Consider the following 18,617-nt stretch of genomic DNA (forward strand, 5'->3'; position numbering starts at 1 on the left):
AAAGGCCGCACTGGTCGTCGCGGCAGGCGGCGGCGGATTTGCAATCACTCCCTTTAAGGGGGACGTGGGGAGGTGGGGAGGGTCCGTTTATTTAAAAAAGCTCGTTTTGAATAAAAGGCATGAAAGTGGTTCTCGCTTATAGCCGCTGACATTTATGGTGTCCATTCTCCCTTAAGCAATGCATTGACAGATACTTCAATGCCTCTGACAGTGATCACGCTAAAAAGCCCTCTCCTTTGTGCGACTAAGACACGCATAAAAATACTCCAGTGCGTGACTCACAAGTGCAATCACACGCATGGCAGTTATGCAGTTATGATTCTAGTAGGTTCATATATATATTTGTGTGTGCGTGCGTGCGTGTGTTGAGAATATCAATCTATCGGGGCAGAGAGGAGGCACGCCGCTCCAACAGATTCAAGGCTGAAGCAGGGTAATTAAGCCGCTCGTCCTCTGGTGCCTTTATTTGGATTCATCTCACAGGAGATAGCGATCAGCTCCGCCATGTAGGTAGGGGGTTTATTTATTTATTTATTTCCACCTTTTATTTATTTATATGTAGTTTTAAATACCGCCCACGTCTGCTCCACATTTCTCTTGTCTTCTCGCTTGTTAAGATCTTGGCACGGCGGCAGCAGCGGCGGAGCTGACAGCCTTTTCACTTTGGTGATTCACAGTCGATCCAAAAAAGCCCTCGCGCTGTGATGCATTTTTTTTTTTTTTTTTTTTTTGCCTCCCCTAAATGTGCCAGATTTATTGGTACTTCGACGCACCCTGACGCAGGCTTTGTGCATGTACAGTATGTGTGCAGTTGCAAAAAAAAAAAAAAAAAAAAAATTGGGGGGGGGGAAGGCACCTGGCGGAGCTGCGGTGAGAAGTTATTAATAATAATGATTCGTAATCATAGCTTTGAGTTAAAGCTCCAGACGAGCAGCCTGGGTTGATTTGTCTAAAACGCAGACTTGAGCCTTTGAGATCAAGGGGGTTTTTCCCTCAATTTATTTATTTATTCCCACTGTTGTGAATCAAAATGAGACGTTGTCTGCGTTCTCTTGGATCAACGTATGTCTGAGCCTCAGAGGGCGGGGAGGAGGCGAGGCGCTTGGCTGCGAGGCAAACTCTGCCATGTAAAATGCACATCACACAGGAGAGGGGGGCCGCAGCGTTTAACGAAGACTCAACTTCAAATCCGACTCCTCTTTACTTTGCTGGGGGAAAATATTTTGGAGAGGAAGACGGAAGGAACGGCGAGAGTGCAAGCAACCTCGGTGTATTTACTCCGGGGGTGCATAGCATGGTGTCTAAATATAGGCTGTTTGTTTATATTTTTTATGTCTTTGTTGTCTTCTGACGAGCTTGTAACTTCCAGAGAAGAAGACTGAGCGGACTGGCTTGCTGAACAAGGACACCTATGGGTCATGTGGCATAATGCCAATGTGCAACAACAGGCTTGTGCTGGAACTATACTTTGTTTTATTTAAATAGTCTATTTCCATTCCATTTTGAGCACTCCATTTAACATTCCATTCTAGTCTTTCACTGGATCCTAGCTTCAGTTTTTCACTGGATCATCTCACATCGGTCTAGTTTGACATCAACTCAACCGAGGAAAGAATAGTGAAAAGGCATCAGTGACATCAGTTGAGCTTGAGCAGTAATAGTAGTCGTCTGAACAGCAGTTTCCACTGTAAATACAAGAGCCGTAGCAGGAGCAGCGTCCCCACTTGTGGCCAAAGGAGTAGCACCAAGAGAGATGAGCTGTGGTATCTGATGCTGACGTGGTTGCTGTGGAGGGTGGGGGTGTTGACTCTTGACAGGAATCTGTGTTGTCAAAGCAGCATTTCCCATTCCGTCCAAAGCTGCTGGAACAAGAGGAGTTTCATTGTTGCCGACCTGAATGTTCGTGTTTGGTAAAGTTTGTGATTCCTTTTACAGAATTGCTAATTATAGTTTGCTAAGTAGCTAAGAATTGCTAATCGTAGTTTGCGAAGTAGCTATGTATAACATTAGAATTATTTTGTATTATACTTTGTTTGTATGTTTCACTACAGTTTCACAAAAGCTGAGAGTGAGTTCAAGCACAAATTCAGTTTTCATTGGATCGTCTCACATGTTGCCTCACCATCTGTCTAGCTTGACGTCAACTCAACCGAGGACAGAACACGGCTTGATTGCGCCTGGACAAAGCAAAAATCAGCCTCTTTCAAAATGTTACATTTCACCAATAAAGAATGAATTACTTGTGTAATTGTTTTTCTGACTCTTCATCACATCACCGATGCACAGAGGTGTAATATTTATGTAACTCTGCAGTGTAAAAAAAAAAAAAAAAATGCATATAGCCTCATCCAGATGTCCCAGCGATTCATCATTGATGGGTTTTTTTGTTTTTTTTCTCGAGTCTCACAGCTTTACTCGACAGAAGTGATTCACATCCTCCGAGATAATTCTAGCGCGGCGTGCAGGGAACAGGCATGGTGAACATTAACACCACTTAAGCTGCTGTTTTGTTATTTGGTGTTGTTGTGGTTGTTGTTGTTTTTTTTTATTCCTCCGGGGGATTTGGAGGGATTTTTTTTTTTTTCTTCCCTCAACACTGAATGGGGGGAACACTTCAGTAGGAGGAGCAGATGCATGCCAGCTCAAACTACTTAGCCAGAGTGACGCACGAAGACGGGCACACGCTCTCGGTCCTCATCACGCCGGAGTCATGCAGCCGAAGGAGGTTCTGAATACGCCTTTCCCTTTCCCTGTGTGTGTGATCACACACCACTCGTCGTGTCTCGTCGGGCTCTCAGGTACGTAAACAGCCCACCATTCTGAGGCGCCTCCCTCATTGCGCTCGCCGCGGCCAATCAGTGCAGCGTTTATCGGTTTTGATTTTTGATTTGAGGGGCTGCTTCTGCCTTGACCTTTGAGGAGCAAGTTAAAAATAAATGATTAAAATACAAAAAGGGCTTCCTAATTAAAGGTCAGACCAGGTATTTGCTGGGAGGTCATGAAATTATCAATCCTGCTATCATTGTTAGTGTATCGCAGTGGCTCTCAAACTTTCTCTGTCACGCCCCCACCATGGAGGAAGAAAGTTGTTCACGGGGCTAGAAGCCCCAAATTCGACGTGGCTGTGTCTTGAGGGATCCCGATGAACCTGCAAGTGGCCCCATGTCTCTAGGACAAAGTTGACCTTTGACCCCATAGACTTGCATGGCATAGCTTCTAAATGTACACTCACTAGGCCACTTTATTAGGCATGCCGTGCAGGTGGCAGGTACCTAATAACATGACTGGTGAATGAGGGACAATAAAGGACTTTGATATCATCATGAGGGAGACAATTGTAAATGTCTTACCCTCCTCTCACAGTTTATCACATACACTATTCCGCAAGCGTGCCATCCCTCTCTCTCTCTCTCTCTCTCTCTCTCTCTCTCTCACACCCTCCCTCTCTCCCCTCTCCCCTAATTTGCACGCCGAAGCTTAAACAAACTGCAAAGTCTTTAAAGCACTTGACAGATTGCGAGATGAATAAATAAAGGAGCACGTTCTTTTTTTTCATCCAAACACGTCCCGGCGGATCTGTTCTAATGACAGTGGCGGATGTTCGACCGTCCCTCTCCAAAAGGAATTATCTCCGTCCCGCTCCGGTGCGCTCCCGCTCTTCATTACTATTGCATGGCCCGGTGGCCACTTTTAACTTATCTGAACGGCGGTACATTATTCACAAAATGGAAACAATTGGAGGAGGCCTGCATTACAGGACGGGGAGTCTCCCATTAAGAAGCCTCGGGCCTGAATTATGAATGAGTATTTCATTTAGGGGGACGCCGCGTTAGATGCAAAGGTGTGTTTAAGGGACTCGGCCGTCTCTCGGGCCGCGATTTGTTTTTTGTCTTTTTCCTTTTCTTTTTTTTTTTTTTGTCTCGTTTTGCTTTTCGGAGAGAAAACCGAGGGGACACGCATCAGGGACGAGAGGTCTGTGTCTGACTCGCTGTGGGCAGACGCGGGGTTGGAGACGTGCTCACAGAGCGCAGATGGTATTGAAGGAATTCAAACAGAGGCCGCACGGCTCCGGGGAGCTCGGATAAGCGGGGATGGGTTTGACAGATCGACGGACAAACAAATGGACGATGTCAGTGAGATCGTGCCCAAGTCCTGGCGTCCCTTCAGGCAGCAGAGCAGAGCAGAGCAGAGCAGAGCAGCCCCCCCCTCACTTCGCAAAATTTCAGCACAGCCCCGTCACGCCTTATTAGCTCTGATTAGCCTTAGCATCACGCTGCTTTCTGGCATTTAGGAGCCAATTAATAGGCAGACCTGCGACCGCAGCGAGGGCGAGGAATCAGCCGCCAACACGCACCAGCGGAGGGGCTGCCGCTCGTCAGCGTTACCCACAGTCGCGTCAGTAGACTGGATGGGATTTTCTGCAAGACTTCCCTCCAGGCCCACTTTCAAGCCGGCTGCCCCGTGCGCTCCGCTCCGAGATTCACATCTGCGCCGGAGATTGAAGGCCGTCTCTCTGATCTCAGCCATCAGAGAGGGGGAGAAAACTGCGTCGGTGGTAAACACGATCCTCGGAAACGTCTGGAGTGCCGAGACGGCGACGGCGACGACAACAACAACAACAACAACAACAGAGAAACATATTTGCAGACGCCAGGTTACAGATGTTGGCGTGTGCGATCTGTCGTATGACGGGAGGACAGCACACGTGCGGCACAGTGAGCGAAGTGAACACTTTTGTGTTGTTACACAAATGTAACTTGTTACAAGCCAATTGTTGCACACATGGAATTGTGTATTATTTAGACAGATAGATAGATAGATAGATAGATAGATAGGTAGGGAGATAGGTAGGTAGATAGACAGATAGATAGATAGATAGATAGATAGATAGGTAGGGAGATAGGTAGGTAGATAGATAGATAGATAGATAGATAGATAGATAGATAGATAGATAGGTAGGGAGATAGGTAGGTAGATAGATAGATAGATAGATAGATAGATAGATAGATAGATAGATAGATAGGTAGGGAGATAGATAGATAGATAGATAGATAGATAGGTAGGGAGATAGATAGATAGATAGATAGATAGATAGATAGATAGATAGATAGATAGGTAGGGAGATAGATAGAAACTCTCAAGGTGATTTGCATCTCGCTTTGAGAAGATCGTGCGGCTTCCACTCATCGATACGAGCGCTCTCCTCACTTGCCTCCGAGTGAATGCCACCGACAATGAAGTCCATCACTTGTCTTATATCTTCAAATAACGGTTTTGTCAAGGTGTTTTTTTTTTTTGAAAAATGCAAATGGCACAAAAGAGAAAAGCTGAAGGACTTTCAAAGGAAAAAACTACACAAGTAAGTAGAAATATTACAATAATAAATGGAAGAGGACATTGTAAGTAATAGCCTGAGCTGATTTCAATAAGTGTTCCTTTCACAAAGATTCCAGACGCCAGGCTCTTAAGAATATCCCCCCCCCCTTTGATCCTTTGACGAACATCGCCCGCCGATGAAAAGCGCCTTGATTTGCATACATCTCAGTGATTAGACTGTGAAAAAGCGGCGGCCAAATAAAAGGAAACAAAAAAAAAAAACAGATGTGTGCGGTCTCGCTCATTTGAGAAAGCGTCACGTCTGGGAAAAAAAAGATTAAATTACGACTCCGGCCGATCTCTTTGTGCGAATTAGAAGGCCGTTGACGAGCTCCGCCGCCGCACTGGACGCTTCACCTCAGCCGCCGCGCCGCAGGTGCACGAGAAGGTGTTTTTAGATCCAGAGATTGAGGCTCATCGCCTCACCAGGGGCCCGAGGGGCCCCGAGTTGCTGCAGGGCGGAAAGATGGTGGCTGCTGCTGCTAGTGGCGGTGGAAGGGGTGGGGGGGGGACTATTACAGAGATATGGCTGCAGCGGAGGGGGCGGGGCCCTGCTGGGTAACGCACGCGCCCTGGGGTGAGGGGGAGCTGTTAATTGCCTTTGCAACATCTCTGTTCGGCAGGGCTGCCTGCGCGAAACGGCGCCATTCTCAAAGATGAGACGACAGATTGGCCTTTCGACCGCGAAAACAGTCCGGCAGCGTTAATTAGGAGCGACGCACCTCGCGGCGCCGCCCATCCCTCCCCCCACCCCACCCCCCCAACCCTCTTTGTTCGCGGACAGTCGGAAACAGGACGGATCTTGGCATCCGGCTCCAGAAAAGGAGCGGGCGGCCGGAGTCCCCGGCGTTTCCTCATCGGCCCGCGATCAACGGGGGGAAACTCCATCCCTCGCTAAACGACAAACCGCCACCTGTTCTCCCCCCCCCTCCCACAAGCCGCCGTCCTTGCGGCGCCTGTTGGCGCTGCCGGTGAAGGGCACGCACGCGGGTGGAAAAAAAAAAAAAAGCCTGTGAGGGATGGAGGGCGAGTTTTCCATTCAAAACACTCCCCATCCGTTTCCCACCGCCACCTGCCATCCCCTGCGCCCCCGCGACGCCCCGCCCTCCCAACCTCCCGCCCTCCCACCACCCCAGTGGAGGAGGGGGGATCGTGTCTGCGGCTTGGAGGGAGGGTTTGGAGGGGGCTCAGCGTGACTTGAAGGCCCCTGAGTTCCAGGTGTCGGCCCCCTTCTTTAACGGCATAATGACGATGGTCTGGCGACTCCCTTTGGCCCCCCTCGCTGTGCAGCACCGGGCTGGGGCACACACACACACACACACACACACACACACACACACACACACACGTACGTACACATAAACAAACACTCACAGCTCACGCATGCATAATTTAAAGGCGGCATGAACGTCAGTGGCTGCCGCGAAGATGCAGGTCGTAAAGTTTACGGCCGGCTCGGAGAGGGCGGCGGGGGGGGGGCCGGGCTAATTTACTCTTGTGGCATGACAGTTAGCACCAGACGCGTGTAAATAAATCGCAAGGCGCACACGAGCTTTGGAAAAAATAGATAAAAGTAAAAAAAAATAAATAAAAAAAAAGAATTTCTCGCACAGATCATCAGTCAAAGAGGAATCAGACGTCTTGGCTGACACCCTGGAGCTGAGGCCATCTGGATCGGCCATTTTCCGCTAATTAGCGGCGCCGGCCTCTTGCAAATCTTCGAGAGGGCCGCGCTCTCCGTCGCGGCGCACGGTCCCGCCCTTCCTCGGACAGACACAACACTCGCCGAGGAGTGGAGGGCCGCGACCGGAAGGTGTTTCTGAAGTGTCGCGAGCCGTCATTCCAGTGGGGACCCGGTGATAGCGGAGGCAGCGCCCGTCGCTAACAGGGCTAATTGGGGTTCAGAGGCGCCTAATGCATGATAGATGGGCGGGGAGGCAGCGGATGTCAGCGGCGCGCCGGCACTGCTGGCACGAGATCACAAGCGCAAGCGGAGCTGAACCTTTCGCTCGGAGGCCCGAAGACATCTGTCGCCAGCAGGTAACCCCCGGCTTTGTCATTACCGGCTAGACCCGCCCGACGTGCTCCTGGCACGGGGCGGCAACAGCGCCGGCCGGGGCGCGTTCGCTCTGACGTCGGAGCCCCGGCTAATTCTGGCTGGTCTGCGGCGTCTCCCCCCCCCCCCCCCCCGCCCCCGTTTGTCGGTGAGAAATGGGCGCAGCGTGCAGGCGCGCCAGATGGCGGGAAAGGAGCCGTCCGTCCGAGACGGGCGGAGACACGTGATGGATGGGCCCTCCAGGGTAAACAGGGAAGAGACGCGGAGAGGAGATATTTTGCTAGTGAATTTAGCAGCGTGCGCCTGAAGTAGCGCGCGCACGCACGCACGCACGCATGCACGCACGCACGCACTCTCCAAGAATATACAAACAAAAGTGCGAGAATGAGAAGAGGCAAACCCTCAAAAAATGCAACGCTCCTGCCACCAAACGAGCTTAGCTCCATTATTAGAGCAAAGCTGCTGATGTACCATTGATTTGTTTTGTCAGTGTGCTTGCAACAGCATAACTAACATCAGCTCCGTTTGTGTTTTCCACTGCTTCTCGCAGTTTTAACGTCGTTCAGGCCTCTTTCCTCCAGCTAGCATCTTCTAATCTCGTTCGGACGCCGACGGCGTCGTTCGGCGGCATCTCGTTAGTATTTGACAACCTGCGATCAACAGTCCGACACATCCCCCCCCTCCCCCCCTCCCCCTTTAAAGATCCAACTCTAATTTACGGGATTACAGTCAGGTATGAAAGATGAGCAGCGTGCATCTGCCACAAGTGCCGGTGTTTCTCTTCTCTACATTATTAATATGGACTCCCCATCCTGCTTGAACTCTCTATCTCGAGCATTTGTTATGATGTCAGAGTATGAAATCTCCCAAGCAAACTCTCCCTGGGAACGAATATAACGTAATAGAGCAACAGGGGAGGGGGGGGGAGGGGGGAAGCGAGCTTAACGATTGAGGGCGAATTTCTAATCAGTTTAAATTTGTTTTTCTCGTTATTGCAACTGCAATTTGGAAAGAACGGAGTCATGTGTTCTTCCTCGTGTGTGTGTGTGTGTGTGTGTGTGTGTGTGTGTATAGACATAGATACTTTTTTTTATTTTACATATATATTTATATTTTAGTTTTGACTCCGTGTGTAGTTTCCATAGTTGTTTTTTTTTTTTTTTTAGCACTTTCCACTTATTTGTTGTTACTTCTTTCACTCTGGCACAGTTTCACAGTTTTATAAATCTTCAAGAAAAAGACAAAACCGCCAGAGTTGACACTGTGCTCGGCGTGTGGTGGCAGAGTGAGGGGACGCTCAACATCCCCGTGTTTGCAGACGGAAACCCCCCCCCCCAACCTGCAGAGCCGGTGTGCCACATCCCAACGAGCCGCACTCGCTGCTAAACTTTGAATACGAAAAAAAAAGCTGCAAATTGAAAAAAAAAAAAAAAAAAAGAAATGAAATGAAATAAATAAATAACAGCGGAAGGGAAGGGACTTTTATGATGGAAGCGTCTCGGTACAGCATGTGACCCAGCAGCGTGCGCAATGAATAAATCATCCTCCGGCTAGCTGAGAGTAAACACCGGTGTGTGTCTTCAACTCGGATGCCTGGAGAGGCCCGACGCACGCAGCAGTTAACAAAGCCCGCCAGCCTCATCGTCATGCACGCCGCATCTCCAGCAGATCCCCCCCCCCCATCCAAACCTGACACCTTTAGCCCAAACCACCCCGTCTTCTCCCCCTGCTGAAGCCAAACAGTGCCAGAACTCACAAAAAAAAAAAAAAGCAACTTCTGCACGAGGACGGCGGCGACGCAGCTAATGCCTCCCGAGAGGCTCGGCTCGACTTGACTGTATTTAAAAAAAAGCGCATGGTTTGTCTTCGGGGGAGTCGAGCAGGCGGAGCTCTGGGGATTAGCTGCTGGTTGGTAGCCGCCGCTGTGAGGAGACCCGCGTAAACTCATCAATTAAGTCAACTTTAAACACAGTCGGGCTCTGTTTCGGAAGCATTGGGGATTCTGAGCTCAGTGCTTAAAGGGACAGTTCATCCATTTTCTGCCAGCGCTCACTCTGCACTCAGGGGAGCGGGGGGGGGGGTTACAGGAGGCCTCCGGGTTTACATGGAGCGTGGGGAGATGCAGAGAGACCATCGTTTGAAGAAGAATTAATTCACTGGACCGCTTGAGTTGGTTGGCCACAACAGGTTGAATTATTTCCTTCGAGTGTTGATCAAAAATCAAAGGCATGAATGTTAGCCATAATGAATCTAAAATAAGGACACAAAAACTGCAAATACCACAAATGTTCAGAATATAGTTTTTTATTTATAATTTATAATTGGCAGATACAAAAAAACTCTTTAACTGTATCCAAAGTGTGCAATAAAATCACATGATTTTTTTTTTTTTGTTCCCCCCCACCCCAAAAAAAAAAAAGAAAAATACAAAAGAGCGTCTACTCTGGAAAGTTGACAACCAATGTAAACCGGAGTGAACTGGTGAAACAATACAGAGGGTTCACTAATCGCTACGAACGCTCTTTTAACCGACGACAGTAAGTTAACACATCGCAAAAAAAAAAAAAAAAAAAAAAAAAAACGGCTTCCGCTCTCCCAAAGATGACAAATCAAAGTCCTCGTGTGTACATACGTCTACATTGGCGACATTCTGTTTCCCCCGTCGTTAAATACAAGAAAAGGCAATCATATCCATAAAGCAGCACAAATGTGTAGGACACATTGAAACGAAATCAAGAGTCTTTTGTTTTTAAAAATGGTACCACGGCGTTTTGTGTGAGGGTGAGGGCATCGGAGAAAAGTTTGGAGGTCGGGGCGGAGGGGGGGGGGCATTTCCATACGTAGCGTTGTAAACAATCACCTTCATTCGCCGAAACACAGGAAAACAACGACGACGACGACGACAAGAACGACGACAAAATAAAAGCACGTGGGTCGGGACTTTTGTTGAGTGCTGCGTGTGGAGCCGCCGTTACGCACGGCTCCAGCAGCCTGGACAAGGGCCGACCTCCGCAATCAAACCGCGTGGATGATAATGCTTCGGGAGGCGGGGGGGGAGAACTCAAACAAAACTCAAACTTGCGTTTGCGAAAACTGTGCAGCGATGCCTCGCAAAAAAAAAAAAAGAAAAAAAAAATGCCTCCTGCTTGTCAGAGTGGGGATGACAAATGGCAAAATAAACCGGGAACACAATTAAACAAACATTGTATTTAGAGACGTCTGACATTTTGCCTTCACATTTTGACAGAAAAACACACACACACACAAATTGAATTCGCAGCCACATTCTCGCCATGATCCCCGTTCCTCGACAGCCTGTGAGCGTTGGCAGGCGTGATGCGATGCTGGTGCCTTACCCTTTATATCCCAAAGACACGACGTAAACAAAGCCCCCCCCCACCCCCTGTTCGTCTGAAGACGGTTAACTGAACGCGAAACAAAACGAGTTCACGGAGTTGAGAAACAAACGTTTAAAGTTAAAAAAAAAAAATAGAAACGGCAAAAGGACTAACCCTCCAGGCAGAGGAGGACCGAGGCCGGTCCGAGGAGGAGGTTCAAGTGCAAAAAAAAAATGTGATCATGTCTTCTTCTAAAAAAAAAAAAGAAAAGAAAAAGTGTAGTTTTCATGATCCTCGTGCTTTCGCATCAAACGGACACCTCAAGCCACAAGCTTACATTCCTTTTTGTACAGCCCCATCTCCCAGATAGAGAACGTGACAAAAAATCTATTTCAAAAAAATAAAAAGAAAAAAAAAATAGTGTGCGCAAATTTCCAGCCAATGTTTTGTGACATTTAAAAAAAAAAAAAATCCCGCTACACAGCCAAACACACAACCTAGATCCTCCGTTCAACTACGACTCCCGAGCTCCAAAATGCAAATTCTTTTTCTTTTTCTTTTTTTTTTAAACATGCAACAACTGTCCAAAGTTCCTATCTAACTTCTGCTGCGCTACGCTCACGGTGAAATTCCTCAGACGCCAACACTTCCCCGGCTAACTAAAACTAGACCTACGCACTAAACACCTTACCAAAGTCGCCCGGGGGGGGGGGGGGGACTTTCACTCTCCCCCCCAGGGACAAAACACTTTTTTAAGGACACCGACGTCGAAACGAAGACGTCGCTCGTTCGTGATTCGCGACACAATTCCCTGTCAGAGTATCCGTATAAAGCACTTGCGTAGCGTATACTGTGTGCTCTTCCCTTTTTGCTCCGGCACAAACAGCCAATTAGAGACAATCTCTGGAGTAGCGGTGCAGCTCTGAGGGGGACAACATGAATAAGAAATGACGGGAACCCGGATCGGTTTTTTTTTTTCCCTCCTGGTTCTGTAATTGTCCTGAAGCCCGGCCGACATCGACGACGGTCGGGAGGCTCTGTCTTCATAACCTCGAGTGAAGCGACTTCACCCGAGTCCCACCGCGTCCTCGTCCGGGGTCATCTCAGGTTTGTTTTGTTTCTTTCTTTTGTTCCAATATCACGCTGCAATTGTGAGTCTGAACCCACAGAGGAACCCTCCGGTGGATCCAGGTGTGAAAGCTCCCCCCCCACACAAAAAAAACTTTTTTCTCCCATTGAAACCGCCCGACTGCACAGAATTCTCAAGACAGTGTTTTTCCCTCAGAGTTGGACTTGAACGGACTAAACCAAGAACGCAACTACACCCCCCCTCCCCCGCCCCCCCTGGACCCTCTTTTAAAATCATGACATCTCCGCAGTGCCATTAACCGACAATCTTAAAGCCTTTACTACATGCAGATACAAGCGTAAACAGATCGTGACAAAGATGTTCGGCCTGAGCTGCAGTGCAGATTTTGTGACATTCCTAAAAGCGGACAGATTTCAATTTTAACGATATTTTTTTTTTTTTGAAAGAAAGGAAATGAAAGGACTTTAAACACCAACTTTATGCCATTTTTTTTTTTTACAAACGGCACATCAAAAATCCAGCATCATCAGTACCTTTAGGCTCGCACGTGATTTCACGTCGACGTGCAGCCAAAACGATTTAAGGCTTTTTATCCCCGACCAAACTCTTACAAACTGACGATTGTTTCTCTACCACAACTAAATGTGTGAATGGTCCTGGTAAATCCTTGAGACCCAGAAGCACAAAGCGCCTCTGTACCATATGATGACAAAGCCGAATAAAACCACAGGAAGAAGGCCCGACGCTGGCCGAGTCAAGTTCAGGAGTAGCAAAAAAATGTAAAAAACAAAATCTAGTTCATGTGAACATGTGAAGAGCTATAAAGGCTGGCTGTTGACATTTAGACAGTTTAACATTGGAATTGTTGCATAGGGTAAATGCACAATGATGTTCTCATCTGCACTATTGGTGAGGGAAGAAGAAAAAAAGGGGGGGGGGATGACGGTGACGAGTCATCAGCAGGAGAAAACCGGTGAGTCTGCAAGAATGTCTCACTCTGAATTAAAAACCTGTTTTAAAATCTTTTAAATGTACAATTAAGTGGATACAACGGAACGCCGTCTGAAAAAAAATAATTGCTCTACTCGCACAGCTCGATTACAATTCAGACGCGACGACGCGCAGGTCTGCGATCTGCACCCGATGCGTGGCAACTGCGGTGACCTCGCTGCGCACCTTTGCTATGTTTGTTTGTTTGTTTTGTTGTTGTTTTTTTTGCAGTGAATTGTGTGCTGGTCTGCCGAACACGCGAGGAAACTCCCAAGACCAGAGCGGGAAAAAACACAACCCCAGAACAAACGGAACGGTTGGATGGAGGACGTTGAGTGGCGACGAGTGTCGCCCGGACGCGACGGGACGGGAGGGCAACCCGGAGCCGGTCGCCTGAAAGCGGTGCTTCATCTGTAAACCTTGTTTTAAAAAAAACAAACAAACAAACAAAAAAAAATCTCTGAACTTGAACGCAAAAGTGCAAATTGCTACCACTGTCCCGCGGCCTCCGTGTCTTCAGTAGTGCTTCTCCTGCAAGTAGTCCTTCATCTTGTTGGGCAAGGGCAACTTCTGGATCAGGTCTATCCTGGTGTACTGCCGGATGACGAAGCGACAGAGGTACTGCAGCGAGCGCACTTGCATGAAGCGGGACACCGGGTTGGTGAGCCGGACGGGGTAGGTCGCCGAGCCCGGCAGGCGCGACCGGGAGTAGCAGAAGGCGCCGTTCTCCGAGTCTCTGATGGAGTGCTCGATCAGGTCCACGATGGAGGTGTGGCCCTCCACGTCGGGCTGCTCGTAGAAGCTGAAGCGCCCGTTGGAGTGCTCGATGCGCGTGTGCAGGGTCTTGCCCTGCGAGCGGAAGCTGAGGCTGAGCAGGTAGCGGTCGTCGGAGCTGTCGCGCACCAGGAAGGAGCCGTCGGCCAGGTTGACCAGCTTCTCCTCCGCCTCCCAGCGCGTGATGGGCCCCCAGTACCAGCCCTGCCTCGCCAGCTTCTTCAGCTCCTCCGTCAGGCTGGTGACCACCATGGGCCCGCTGCTCTGGACCGAGTCGTACACCCGGCTGACGCCGGGCGCCGAGTTGGGGTCGAAGTTGAGGTGGTGCCTCACCCGCTCCGCCACGTGGCTGTCCGTGGAGCTGAACCCTGAAAAAGTCCTGGGGAGGTGTCCGTTGCCTGCGACGGGCGGCAGGAGCGGGGAGAGGGGTGGCGGGACCTCGGCCCTGGAGCTCTGGAGCATCAGGCCTGCGGAGCCCAGGAGGAGGCTGCTGACCGACGTCTCCATGAAGAGGTCCGGCGGCATCCCGCTGACCAGGTCGTGCTCCTCGGGACCCCGGTCCGTGTGCGGCGAGCTGCCGTCCGCCTCGGCCGCCACCTCCATGGGAGAGGAGCTGTCCGCGCAGGTGTGAGACCCCTCGGGGTACATTCCCTCATCTAAAGGCATCGTGTACTGGATGTAGTCCTGGGGCGTCAAGCCCAGCACCACAGGCACGTCGTTGTCGTCGATGTCGAGGTGCAGCTCGCCGTTCTGCGGCTGCTGGAGGTTCTTCAGCGACTCGGCCTGGTCCTGGAAGAGCCCGTCCATGTGGAAGTCGTGGAAGTCCCTCCGCACGCCGTTCAGGTTGGGACTGGGGCTGGGAGAGTGGACCATGGCTTTCACCTTCAGGCACTCCTCGTCCGAGTTGACCGAGCGGAGGGGCCACGGCGAGGGGCTGTAGTGGTGGCTCCTCAGGGACGAGGACCTGAGGGGCCGCTGGGCCTTCACCTCGCTGAAGCCCGCGGGCACCGACGAGGACGAGAAGTTGTCGTCGTCGTCCGCCGGGCCGACGGCCGTGGAGCCGCCCTTCACTTTCGCCTTCTGCTTGGCGGAGAGCCTCCGCTTGAGCGAGCCCATGAGGCCCTCGCCCTTCGCCCGGCCCTTGCCCTGGCCCCCCTTCTCGTCCTCGCCGCTCAGGTCACAGCCGGAGATCTCTTTGGTGTAGCAGCCGCCAAACAGCGACTCCTCCTTGGAAAACTCCGTCGTCACCGAGGCCTGCTGGAGCATGACAAAGTCGCCCTCCTCCTTGCCCTTGATGCTGAGGGACTTGCGGATGGTCTTAAGGCTGATCTTCTTCATTCTGACAGGCCCGCCGAAGTGGGCGCATGGGACGGCTCTCCTGGTATCCTGACGGAAGCGCTATCCACAGGGTCCTCTCATCAGGCCACTTCAAATGAGTCATGCAGACAGTGGAGCCGTGGAACCCTGGTAGAAAACAAAACAAGACAAATAATACATTAAAGCAGGAGTTCAGTGACACACACCAAAAGAATTCCATTCTGACCAGGACATCTATTATTGCTGGCGCACACCTCTGGACGTGCAGTTTATGTACCGCTCACTCAGGGCTCTTCCAAGCACGACTTTACACCGAATCCCACCGGCACCGCTGTCAAAAACACGACTTGTGATGTGCGGCAGGGGGTCTCGTGGAATTTACATAACTGGACCAACTGGGCAAACGGCGTGTACTTCACGCTCGGCGCCACATCACAGAGAGCGCTCGAGTTTGCTGCGTTGACGTTTGAGTGTTTGATCAACGGGAGACGCGACTGGCAGCCGCGGCCAGATGCTGCGACGTCGATCCAGCCTCGACTCCAGACTGAGAGTCCAATCACAGCTAAATTAAGTTGGGACGGCAATTGCTGTTGTCACCGCCGCAGCTGACGCACAGCGGGTCCTGCTGAAAGTAGATGGGGAAATGTTGCATTCTGTGCTGCCGACTCGACCCAACTTCCAGGTTGCGAAACGGCAACGTGTGGGGTTTTGCTGCTATCCTTAACCTTTTACTGTGTGATAATCTCCACCATGACATTCAGCATAATAGTACCGCTATGATGGGATGTTGCTTAATTAGTACAGTCCCCAAGATATATGAACATTTTTGGTTGAGAAATATGCATTAAATGTTTTGGAGATGATTTATTGTTTACGCTGTCTGTTGTAATGAACAAACACCAACAGAGAACCTGTTTGTGGATAACATGACGTTCACAGTTGGAACGGCAGCATTAATCCTTAAAAGCTTACGTTTGACTTCTACATAATATCCACGTTCAAATGCCCATATACTCTTTATTCAATAGTCATTACTACATTTTAAACGAATAAATAAAATACATGCTGCCTTTTCTGGACATCCACGACTCAATCGCGTTTCTCGATACGCCACTGTGAAGAAAAAAAATGAAATAAATCTGCGTGACAATCAAGACAGCTGCAACGTGATTACTCACCATTATGTGCAGAAAATGGTGACTCGGTTGGACGGGTCAAGTTCCACCTCTACGAGAATCACATTTGGCGCTGTGGAAAGCAAAAGCCCGAGTTTGAAATAACAATTCACCACGTTACCTCGTTCTTTTGAAACGATCGAAACAACCCGTAATAAATAGCAATAAAGCGAACAGCCTTTGTTCCCGTTATTAAATTAAACTGTTAGCTTGGTTTGTCCTGACCTGGCGAGGCCCTCGCTACGGACACAACAGCATGCTCTTAGCTTAGCCTGTTTGTTGTATTATTTTTTTATTATTATTATTTTTAGGAAAACTGTCGAAATGTCATAATTGCTTTGACGTGTTGACTAAGATTATACTAACTATGTCCAATAAATACAACCACGTGGAGCGAAATGTTGTTTGACATGTGCATTTTAAAGAAGCGAAGATGCTTACAGGCTAAGTGTTTAGGTAGGCTCAAGACCAGGTAGTTTCGTTAGCATATCTGATACATTCAAGGTATGCCCGCTATTAATGCACTTTTTTTAAATCAAGCGTACACTTTATGCTTATACTTACCAAGTGTTAGTCGCTTGTCTTCACAAAGGAACGAACGCGAGGGGCTGGTATCTTGTACAAGGCGTTAATGAAAGCGTCCCTCCTTCGCGTTGATACAAGCTGTGCTAATGTTAGCTTTACCACCTATGCCAGTCGGCTAGCGTTAGCCGCTAGCTCTGTTGGACTTTACGCTCAAAACATTGCCGTTACATTCCCCTCGGTCGGCCCCAACCTCCAAAAACACGAACGAGGCTCTAAAGCGGTCCGATTTAGGTTCGTCCCGAGACGTTTGAGTTCACGTCGCCGAATATACGTACGCAATTACCAAGACATCTCTCAATGTAGGTCGGCTAGCACTTAGGTCGCTTGTGGCCTCTTCCTTTCTTCCTTTGTTGCCTGTTGAATTGTGGGAGCGGAGGGAGTCGGATGCAGCGAATCACACACACTCACTCAGCAGACAGAGTAGCATTTTGCATCCCAGATGTAGATGCAACCAAAACATAAGGCATGCATATTTTCATAGTAAAAAACCTTTAAAAAAATTGTTTGTTTTTTTTACTTTGTGTAATTTTTTATATTATTTGGAATATGAATTCAAAATACATTTATTCTGTGCGACTGAATTTATTAGAGTTAGTTTAAAAGAAAAAGATTAGTTATGGATTTGATGCATAGCATTTTGTTGCAGGTTTATATATATATAACTAAAACCTTGCTTTTCCTGAGGGTGACACTTACAAAATCAGTGATCAGTTGCCAAACACAGAAAGGAGAAGTGGTTGGGTAGGGCGGCTCCAGTGCTTGCATGAAGGTGTTGCAACAAAGAAAACACCAAAAAAACCCTACACGAATCAGGAAACCATGAGAAAAAATATCTTCTCCTGTGACTTAACTAAACAGCAACGGCTCAAACAACACGGCATTGAATCTTGTTTCTAATAATGTTATTTAGTTGCCATTTTAAGATCTGTTATATAATTGTTTGGACTTGTCACCTAAAACTAATCTCACCATTGCTCTTCATCCTCGATTATTCAGGCGCAGTTTTCAATTCAAGGTGCTCTGGAGATGAAACGTGACACTCAAAATCCCACTTACCCAACTCATCCAGATGAAGGGACCCGGGGGCTGAAACTTCACTCAGTTTTAGATTATTGCAAGTGAACGGGCGCCCCCCCCCCCCCCCCCCCCCAGAAATCCAGACACTGTTGCAGCCGACTGTGTGTGAAATAACTGCAGAGAAATCAACCAGCAACCACTAACTAACTTTCTCTTAGAGCTTTGTGTGTGTGTGTGTGTGTGTGTGTATGTGTGTGCGCATGTACGTGTTTGGTCTTCGCGCAGAGAGCTCTCATTTGTATTCCACGGGCGTCAAGTTGCCCTCTCTGATTTTCATGTTTTGATACAGCAACGAAAATACCCCCCCCCCCCCCAAATGATACATCGGTCGCCTAATTAGTGTCAGTATTGTTTTAAAAAGCAGATTGTGTTTACCACTGCCAGGCTAATTTGGTTCATATACGGCGCGTTACATTGTTTTTTCCACGCTGTCGAGTGCATGGCAGTCCTTCGCCAAACCTGCTCAGGGCACTTAAACTCCAGACAGGCTCTACGCAAAAAAGACTCTAATTACCAGGCCCTATTAGGGTTGATCAGGCCGCCTTGGCTTGACGCGTTGGCACGAGGACGGCAGGGATGGCGGACGGCAGGGGAGGGGGCGGGGTCTCAGCTCTTAGATACGGCGCCAAGGACAGGAGCGACGGGCGTCGGGTTTTTTCCCCGCAAACCTGACAAACAAAGTTTTTTTAGTCCTCGACTTATTCGCTGCCAGACGGTAAACACAAATAATCAGCTGCGGGCGGGCGGGCGCGAGGCAGTCGCGGCAGGATAATCAGCTCCAAAAATAATTAGGAGCCAAGATAGTTACTGATGGTTGCGGGCTGGCTTAGCCTGCGGAG

At 49.1% G+C, this 18,617-nt stretch overlaps 1 protein-coding gene across 2 annotated transcripts; it reads right to left on the reverse strand.

Annotated features, from left to right (window-relative positions):
* Nucleotides 1–9,835: 9,835 nt before the first annotated feature.
* socs6a (suppressor of cytokine signaling 6a) lies at nt 9,836–17,108 on the reverse strand. Of its 2 annotated transcripts, XM_076050338.1 has the most exons (4): nt 16,681–17,108; nt 16,120–16,189; nt 16,004–16,054; nt 9,836–15,088 (listed from the first exon to the last, which is right to left on the reverse strand). In XM_076050338.1, the coding sequence occupies exon 4, from the start codon at nt 14,960–14,962 to the stop codon at nt 13,367–13,369; it is 1,596 nt and encodes a 531-aa protein (XP_075906453.1). In that variant the 5' UTR covers nt 14,963–15,088; nt 16,004–16,054; nt 16,120–16,189; nt 16,681–17,108; the 3' UTR covers nt 9,836–13,366. The 2 variants fall into 2 exon arrangements, with proteins under 2 accessions (XP_075906453.1, XP_075906452.1); XM_076050337.1 differs by lacking the exon at nt 16,004–16,054.
* Between the last annotated feature and the right edge of the window lie 1,509 nt (nt 17,109–18,617).

The sequence above is a fragment of the Nelusetta ayraudi genome, unplaced genomic scaffold (assembly GCF_046127955.1).
Source record: "Nelusetta ayraudi isolate G7.1 ecotype Tasmania unplaced genomic scaffold, CSIRO-AGI_Nayr_v1 ptg000127l, whole genome shotgun sequence".
Classification (NCBI taxonomy): Eukaryota; Metazoa; Chordata; class Actinopteri; order Tetraodontiformes; family Monacanthidae; genus Nelusetta; species Nelusetta ayraudi.